The following is a 10,000-nucleotide window of genomic DNA, read 5'->3' as shown; positions in this document are numbered from 1 at the left end:
TCACGAAAAAGAAGAATTTTCCTGTATCTCTATGCCTCATATTTGTTGCTAACTCTATTCCAAGTACTCTTGTTCTCCTCTGTTCATTGTAAACATCCTGGTCTCTCTCTTTCTCTCTCGTGAGACATCTCCACATCTCTCACTTCCTCTCCCTGCTGTCTTTCACTTACCTATTCCATGCCTACCTTCCTTCCTCTCTCCCTTTTTCCCCCCCATTCCCTACCTTTCCCTCCCCCTCTCCGCCAATTAACGCCGCCTCCTCGACAATAACTCGACGACGCTTGCAAATCCATTGAGGCTCATTTGCATATCCGGTTTTGCGATTTTATTCCGGACTTGTTAGGTTAAATTGGCTGGACGCGACGGTGTAGCGAGCCGCCCAAGGCTGCCTGGTGGTGTGGAGAGAGAGAGAGAGAGAGAGAGAGAGAGAGAGAGAGAGAGAGAGAGAGAGAGAGAGAGAGAGACAGAGATAGAGGCCAAAGAAGAGGACACAGAGAATGGGAAAGAACGTCTTGAGTGACTCACGTCAAATACATGAGTATCCCCTCTCTTCTTCATCATCCACTTCGTGAAGAACTTTTCCCACAAAAGCCTCAACGCTTTATGTAAATTGTAACCTTTGCTATTTTCACCGTTATATATAATGTATTTAACAAAATAATTATTTGATATATGTTTAGCTTGTTTAAAAAGAAAATTAATTGGGCTACTCCAAAATGTATCCTAGTAACGAAGGCAAAATTGGTATAGAAAACGATGCTTGAGCTTGACGGTGTATGGCATCAAATAAAATTTTTAAATTTATTTCCTTATAATTTTAAATTGTCTGGAAAAGTTTATTGTTAATATATTTTCGACTTCTACATTATTATCAATGTTCTTTCTGTTACTACTTTTATTGTAACTAGTAATAGTATTTTAAAATGTAAATTAAAATCACTTACTTTATTAAGTAGAAGGAGAGATTAACCAGCTTTTTGCAGTAGTCACTCGAGTTTACTTAAGTCAAGGTGATGGGCTGGGTGAGGTACCTTTGTGAGGGGGGCGGGGGTGAGGTACCTTTGTGAGGGGGGCGGGGGTGAGGTACCTTTGTGAGGGGGCGAGGGGGGTGAAGTACCTTTGTGAGGGGGCGGGGGGTGAGGTACCTTTGTGAGGGGGGGCGGGGGTGAGGTACCTTTGTGAGGGGTGGGAGGCTGACCATGTGAGGCGCTAAGGTCAGGGAGGGATTGACTGGGAACAATGCCAACTGCGACTCTTGAAATAGAACCCATTGTTGTCTATCATTGCTGTCCCTCTAGCCCTCTAAATCTCCACTAAAACTTCAATATTTCTGAAGACTTAAACACAGTACATATATATACATATATATATATATATATATATATATGTCGTACCTAGTAGCCAGAACTCACTTTTTGGCCTACTATTCAAGGCCCGATTTGCCTAATAAGCCAAGTTTTCATGAATTAATTGTTTTTCGACTACCTAACCTACCTAACCTAACCTAACCTAACTTTTTCGGCTACCTAACCAAACCTAATCTATAAAGATAGGTTAGGTTAGGTTAGGTAGGGTTGGTTAGGTTCGGTCATATATCTACGTTAATTTTAACTCCAATAAAAAAAATTGACCTCATACATAATGAAATGGGTAGCTTTATCATTTCATAAGAAAAAAATTAGAAAAAATATATTAATTCAGGAAGACTTGGCTTATTAGGCAAATCGGGCCTTGAATAGTAGGCCAAAAAGTGAGTTCTGGCTACTAGGTACGACATATATATATATATATATATATATATATATATATATATATATATATATATATATATGTATTTCCTTAAACACGACAGAAAGTTTTAGATTGATGATTCTGGCACGAATCTTCTCGATATTTCTTAAGTTTTTCTTCAATGAAGCAAGGAAGTGGAAAAATTAACTCTCCAAAGTTCATTTTTTACTTTTTATTGGGTCTGACCCCCTAGTGATGACGTTTCGTAAGGTCACTCCTCACATTCTCAAAGATAAATTCTATGTCTTATGTTCTATATTTTCTATGTCTCTTGGTGTGCGTTAATTTATCGGTTATCCTGATTATCTAAATTGATTGTTATTTATTCTTGATATAAGAAAATATATTAAAAAAGGTAAGTAATTTGCTCATTTAGAAACCAAACGGCCATTTTGGCAAGGACACTCGTTCAGTAAGCCAAGTGTCTTAAGGCACCCACTGAGACAACTTTGTCTCTCTTGCCTCACTTAAAGTGACAAAGTAATTACCGGGTTTGCGAAAGTTGACCAAAGAAAGTGACTGAACACTTTTGTTCATTAAGCGAACAGTGAACCAACTCTTGGGTATTTAGGCAACTTTATTTTAGCGAGCGAGACAGGGAGGAAGAGTGGGGGGGGGAGGGAGAGAAAGAGAGAGAGAGAGAGAGAGAGAGAGAGAGAGAGAGAGAGAGAGAGAGAAGGAAAGAGATGATGACCATCTATATCTCAGCAAAGACCCTCATAGACGTTAAGGGCCACACATAGCAGAAACCTGTCTCTGTACCAACGGCAGTATGAATATATATATATATATATATATATATATATATATATATATATATATATATATATATATATATATATATATATATATATATATATATATATATATACATACTCTCGTGTGGAGTGGAGACACCACCTAATGCTATTCATGAATTCTTTCCCATTTATCGAAGTTTATGCTTTGTTTATCCAAGATGCCCTTCTCTCTCTCTCTCTCTCTCTCTCTCTCTCTCTCTCTCTCTCTCTCTCTCTCTCTCTCTCTCTCTCTCTCTCTCTCTCTCTCTCTCTCTCTCTCTCTGGAGGCAGAGAGAAGCTTCCTTGATTTATACACACGTGACTGGCAGAAGCTTCCCAACATGCAAACATAATATATGCCTTGCACACATAAGTTGCAAACTGACTGACATGAAGTGAGACGAAGCATGCATACTCACACACGCTCCTGCACACACACACACACACACACACACACACACACACACACACACACACACACGAGATGAAGTACTCAATGAAAAGGACAGAGAGAAAGATCTTGGAGTTGATATCACACCAAACCTGTCTCCTGAAGCCCACATAAAAAGAATAACGTCTGCGGCATATGCGAGGCTGGCTAACATCAGAACAGCCTTCAGGAACCTGTGTAAGGAATCATTCAGAACCTTGTACACCACATATGAAGGCCAAACCTGGAGTATGCGGCCCCAGCATGGAGCCCGTACCTTGTCAAGCACAAGACGAAGCTGGAAAAAATCCAAAGGTATGCCACTAGACTAGTCCCAGAACTAAGAGGCATGAGTTACAAGGAAAGGCTGCGGGAAATGCCCCTTACGACACTGGAAGACAGAGGAGTAAGAGGAGACAGGATCACAACCTACAAAATCCTCAGGGGAATCGACCGGGTAAACAAGGATAAACTATTCAACACTGGTGGGACGCGAACAAGGGGACACAGGTGGAAACTGAGTACCCACATGAGCCACAGAGACATTAGAAGGAACTTTTTCAGTGTCAGAGTAGTTAACGGATGGAATGTACTAGGAAGTGATGTGGTGGAGGCTGACTCCATACACAGTTTTAAATGTAGATATGATAGAGCCAGTAGGCTCAGGAATCTGTACACCAGTTGATTGACAGTTGAGAGGTGGGACCAAAGAGCCAGAGCTCAACCCCCGCAAGCACAAATAGGTGTACTCACACACACACACACTCACACACACACACACTCACACACACACACACACACACACACACACACACACACACACACACACACACACGCACACACACACACGCACACACACACACACACACACACACACACACACACACACACACACACACACACACAATGGTCCGTTCTGGACCATTGTGTGTGTGTGAAACAATATAGTATGGGACCCATCCACAGAGAATGACTGAGACGTGTGTGAGGGTCACACCACATGATAATACTCAACGACGGTCCGAAACGTCGTCACCTCACCATCTTCTGGTCTGTGTGGTCTGGTCATCATATCTTGAGCCCCGTTATTGTGACTCATGGTCTGTGTGAGAGACAGTGCTACACGCAGCGTGCCACAGGAGGTCAATATTAGAGCCAAGCCTATCATTGATCTTCCTCAACTGTCTACCAGAGAGAATAGACATCTTCCTCACAATGTTTGTTGATGATACAAACGTTATGAGGAGGATAAATGCAGGTGGAAGACAGCAAAGAACTACTAGAAGACCTGGATAAACTGAAAAAAAATTGTCGAAGAACTGGCTATAAGAGCTTAACCCAAGTAAGTGCAAAGTAATGACAATGGTTTCTTAGTGAACGTATTGCATTCTTACTTTTCACTGGGGGTTATTTTTGCATTCTTCTATCGTGTCTTCTGGTCGTGAATTAATCCATTGATTGTAAGCTGATTGTAAGATGATTGATTGTAATTAAACCATTGATTGTAAGCTCATTGTGAACCAGACCCGCCAGGATTGTCGTGAGGTAGAGGGATAAAATATGTATCTCGCCTCAGTTCCTGGTGCTACATAGCTATTCTTACTTAGTTCTGTCTGTTGGTAATTATCAACATATTGACCTTTGGTCCAGGGGGGAGGGGAGGAATACAATGATAGGGAAGGGGGTGATACAATGATGGGGAAGGGGGTGATACAATGATAGGGAAGGGGGTGATACAATGATGGGGAAGGGAGGATACAATGATGGGAAAGGGGGGATGGGAGAATTTGATGTTCCCCCGACTTTCTACATAATAGCAATTTCGCCAGTGTTTATGAGTGAGTTACAGGTACACTCATAAAGAAGTTTAAGGCTACACTCATAAAGATAAATTAGGTTCTGGTGAAATTATAATACGCCCATTTACCTCGACGGTTCGTGATGAAGTCTGCTATATAACACATGGACATGTGTTATATAGCACATATATAACACATATGTATAGCACATATATAACACATATGTTTTTTTTTGGGTGGCGTTGATATGAATATTATTCTGTATGGGGTATTGGACTATTTTGGGGCAGTATTCTTGGGGGGTATCGGGGTATTTCTGTGGTATTCCGAGGAGGGGGGAGTCTCTAATTATTTTTTACAGTATTGGTACTAGTATAAATTCACCTCATTCTTCGATATTTTGCCTAAATGTTTTCAATGTTTGATATCGTTGTTAGTACCGTATTAAAGATATAACACTCCACAAGACTGATATCAACTGATATCAGTCAACCCATACGGTCTCAAACTGTCGAAATGGGTATTTTTTTTGTTTTAAAACCCCCGGGACGAGCTAACTGTGTGTCAGAGCCTTCATATATAGTCGCTTGACTAACCTCAAAAAATGGTACACACACACACAAGTCCACTCTGGGCTCACCATAGCCCGTGCTACTTGGAACTTTTTGTTCCAAGTAGCGAATCTTAAAAAAAAAAAAAATGGACGTTTTCACTTTAAACCCGGGGAAATTTTGGGCAAAAAAAATCATCCTAGACAGTGAAACTAAAAAGAGTAAAAATAAGTGGGGGGAAGAGAGGGGGAAAATAATAATGTAAATGAACAGAGAAGGAGATGTAAATAGGGGGAAGAGAAAGAGGGGGTAAAATAAACTAGTGGGTAGAAGAGAGAACAATTGTAAACATGAGGTGAGAGGAATTGAGGATTGACCCAGAAAGGTGAAGAATGAAGTTGATTAGCAGATTGGAGAAGGAAAGAATGATTAAGAGGGAAGAGAGAAGACAAAAGAGTTCAGAGAGGGGAATGCAGATAGAAAAGGGGGAGAGGGAAGTGTCAATTGAGAGGGGAGAGAGACATAGAGAGGGGAAAGATAGAGATTAGAGAGAGAGTAAGTGAAGAGTGGATAGAATTGTGAAAGGGGAAAGAAATGCAGAGGCAGAGAAAGGGAAAAGATGAGAGAGGGGAAATATAGTGAGGAGGGGAGAGTGCGAGAGAGGGGAAAGAGGAAGGGGAACCGGAGGTGAAAAATAACAGTAAATCTAATAAACCAATGAAATGATTGTTATGTGTGTGTGTGTGTGTGTGTGTGTGTGTGTGTGTGTGTGTGTGTGTGTGTGTGTGTGTATGTGTGTGTGTGTGTGTGTGTGTGTGTGTGTATGTGTGTGTGTGTGTGTGTGTGCGTGTGTGTGTGTGTGTGTGTGTGTGTGTGCGTGTGTGTGTGTGTGTGTGTGTGTGTGTGTATGTGTGTGTGTGTGTGTGTGTGTGTGTGTGTGTGTGTGTGTGTGTGTGTGTGTGTGTATGTGTGTGTGTGTGTGTGTGTGTGTGTGTATTCACCTAGTTGTGCTTGCAGGGGTTGAGCTCTGGCTCTTTGGTCCCGCCTCTCAACCGTCAATCAACAGGTGTACAGATTCCTGAGCCTATTGGGCTCTATCATATCTACACTTGAAACTGTGTATGGAGTCAGCCTCCACCACATTACTTCCTAATGCATTCCATTTGTCAACCACTCTGACACTAAAGAAGTTCTTTCTAATATCTCTGTGGCTCATTTGGGCGCTCAGTTTCCACCTGTGTCCCCTAGTGCGTGTGCCCCTTGTGTTAAATAGACTGTCTTTATCTACTCTATCAATTCCCTTCCCAATGCAGTATCACGCGATACTGCAGAATGGAGTATCAAAGAGGCTTTGAAACCTTAAGTGAACGGGCTTATAGAGTTCAGTCGTAGCAAGGGCAAGGTTATGAAGCTTAGGAAGGCTGCTACAAGGATGCCAGAGGACCTGTAAGGAGTCATAACTTGAACAATAAGATCACAGGCGCACGGGAACAGAATAACTTTTACGGCTGGCGGAGTTCTTATGTTCTTATGCTGCCAACATAATAATGGCTCTCGGAGACCCATGCAAGAATTATCTAACATTACACACATAAAGCCGTCCTGGAATACGACACTCCAGCGTGGTAATCTTGACAAAAAAACGATTTTTTTTTATTTAGGAGACTGGTACCAGAGGTGATGGTGTTGAGCTATAAGGAGAAACTAAGGGAACTCAAGGATAATTACATTGGAAGAAAGGACCTGAGGGAATATGTTCGCAGCATATAAGATACTGAAGGAAACAGGGAGACTCAGAGATAGCCCTGCCCATGGAGAATTGACTGGATGCCAGTCATTACCTGTTCAGTCAGCAGTAATTGGGGATCTGGTTGTTAACCTACTGTTGGGTTGTTTTCCAGGGAAAAACTAGATGCGAATGACTTACTATGCGCTATAAGAAGGAAAAACTATCAAGTCTGCTAGCAGATGGTCCGAGAAGTGGCTACTAGACTTTAACTTTGACAAATGCAAGGTTATGTGGATAGGAGCAAGGCGGCCTCAAATATACTACAGGATAAAGGGAAGGCAACTTCTAACTTCTGACAAAAGCGAGAGATTTAAGAGTGGACATAACTGGAGATCTATGACCAGAGGCGGATATCAGCAGGATAACGAGAGCAGCATCTGCTATATTGGCGAACCTCCGGTTATCCTTCACCAACCTGGATAAAGAACTTTTTGAGCGCTGTATATATCCCTTGTGAGACCTGTTACTGAGTATGCTGCCTCGGCATGGAACCCTCCTACTTATAGAAGCCCAAAACAAAACTACAAAAGGTTAAACCCTATGCAACAAGGCTCGTTCTTGAGCTAAGGGGATTGAACTATGAAAAAAGACTGAAGCAATTGGACGTCACTACACTGGAGGACAGAAGGAACAGTTCAGACATGATAACGACGTACAGGATACTAACGGGGATTGACAAAGTTGATAGTGAAGACATAGTAAAGAAGGAACTTTTTCATAAAAAGTGTTATAAATAAGTGGAACGGGCGAGATGACGAACTTGTCGAAGTCAATTCGATACACAACTTTAAATATAATGTAAGACAAACGAGTGACAAGATTGAACTAATGATGCTCGAAAGGCGGGGCTGAAGAGCAGATGCTCAACATTGCAAGCTTATCTGTGTGAGTACAACTATTTGAGTACAGGAGGCTCGCCTCAGTATTGAGAAGGATAGGGGGGGGGTGAAGAAAGCCTCAAAGAACTAGACCTGACGTCGCTAGAACAGAGAAGGAAGAGAGGAGACATTACATTGACTTATAAAATACTTAGGGAGACTGAGAGAGTGGAAAAGATGGAAATGTTCTCAATGAATATGGAGAGAATAAGAATGATGGAAGCCTGAGAAAATAAATAGAGATGTTAGAAAGTTTTATTGTTAGTTTAAGAGTTGTGAGAAACATTAAATGAACTAAAGAAGCAGGTTGTAGAAACAAACTACATTCATGATTTTAAAAGTCGATTTGAAACTGAAATTGGTCAGAAGTTATTGCATTAGACACCTGGCTGCTAGAAAGTCCAAGAGCTAAAGCTCGATCCTGCAGGCACAAATTGGTGAGTACACGCACGCACGCACATACACACGCGCATACACATGTAAATTTGTTTGTTGGTTCCCTTTTTGTCTTTCACCTCCGTCACCCCCCTGCTCTCTCTCTCTCTCTCTCTCTCTCTCTCTCTCTCTCTCTCTCTCTCTCTCTCTCTCTCTCTCTCTCTCTCTCTCTCTCTCTCTCTCTCTCTCACTCTCTCTCCCTCCCCACACACACACCCTTACACACAGCTCAGACAGTAACACCTCCCCAACACATTCCTCGCCTTTCCAGCCAACAAATATTTTACATGACAAGTGAAATGGTGAGAGGAGGGAGAGAGAGAGAGAGAGAGAGAGACGGCACTGCAGCTGACAGACCAAACACACAGAAACAGACACAGACGCAGACCAGTTTAAGGAAGTTGACTACAACAAACGAATGCGGGAGTAATAAAATCAAAACAACAAATACACTCCTAACAGGTAAAAGCAAGATTAAAGCAAACCAAGAAATCACAAATAAAAACTGAAGGGAAATAAATGAAGACATTTAAGACAACACTAAGACAAAGGGATAAGACAAAACAAGAATAAAAACAAACGAGGAGGTCGATGCGTCAAGCTCCAAAACAGAAAGCAAACACGAGAAAAAACACGCAAGAATATAAGTGAACTCCAAAATCAATATAATTGAGAGGAAAACAAACATTGGCAGCATGAGAGGCACTGGTGATGTGTAGACAACCACGACAGCGTCAGCAGGAGGGGGGGGAGGGGGGAAGGGGGCACAATGGGGAAGAGGGGGGAGGGGTCAGAGATGGGGGAGGGGGAGAGAGAGGGTGAGGAAGATAGTCAAGGGGGGAACTATGTTATATTATTAAGCACCTCGCTCAATACCTTTGCCTCTTCTCACTTCTCTCTCTCTCTCTCTCTCTCTCTCTCTCTCTCTCTCTCTCTCTCTCTCTCTCTCTCTCTCTCTCTCTCTCTCTCTCTCTGTCTCTCTCTCTCCACCTTTCACTGATCTTCTTTGTAATTCTTTATTTCTGCTTAGGTGGATTGGCTGTGCAACCAATCAGAGAACTCCGTGATGAACGAGGGCCAATCGGAGCCTCGAATAAAGTGCCATGACTGGCGAACAACAACAGCCAATGATTGCGCCTCAAGTTGGTCAAGAACCAATCGGAGCACGCCATTCTGCTCGTGAACCAACTACAGCACGTCGCGGCTCTCGAGGACCAATCACATCCCGTTACGCTAGACGGTGACTATAAATTTAAATCATGTCAAGAAGCGACCAATCAAGACGCCATAAACGAACTTGACGAGAACCAATCACTGTTCGCCTAGTTGCGAAGGAACCAATCACAGGCTGAGCCGCAGGAGGCAAGCCCCAATGAGAATAACTCATCCCGGCAGCCGGGAACCAATCAGCGCGCATCATACCCGCGCATGCGCGATTCTCCGCCCAATCTCCTAACGGCTGTTTACCTGCCCTGTTGCTGTCAGTCATAATATGTAAACAAAGGAGGGCAAGGTGAGAAAAGTGAGAGACTGAGAGACTGAGAGAGA

The 10,000-nt window shown here is 42.5% G+C and overlaps 2 protein-coding genes across 3 annotated transcripts in view; one reads left to right on the top strand and one right to left on the bottom strand.

Moving 5' to 3' along the window:
• The window catches only part of LOC123752602 (centrosomal protein of 104 kDa), a 146,305-nt gene that overhangs the window by 4,358 nt on the left and 131,947 nt on the right, over positions 1 to 10,000 (top strand). The window lies entirely within an intron of this gene.
• Positions 1 to 10,000, bottom strand: part of LOC123748137 (repetin-like) — a 36,224-nt gene that overhangs the window by 13,527 nt on the left and 12,697 nt on the right. Inside the window, exon 4 of the mRNA XM_069323985.1 lies at positions 7,430 to 7,554. Coding sequence (XP_069180086.1) covers positions 7,430 to 7,554 — 125 coding nt within the window. The remainder of the gene's footprint in view (positions 1 to 7,429; positions 7,555 to 10,000) is intronic.

The sequence above is a fragment of the Procambarus clarkii genome, chromosome 13, assembly GCF_040958095.1.
Source record: "Procambarus clarkii isolate CNS0578487 chromosome 13, FALCON_Pclarkii_2.0, whole genome shotgun sequence".
In the NCBI taxonomy this organism is placed as follows: domain Eukaryota; kingdom Metazoa; phylum Arthropoda; class Malacostraca; order Decapoda; family Cambaridae; genus Procambarus; species Procambarus clarkii.
The sequence above is the reverse complement of the archived record's forward strand: the minus strand, read 5'-3'. Positions and strand labels throughout refer to the sequence as shown.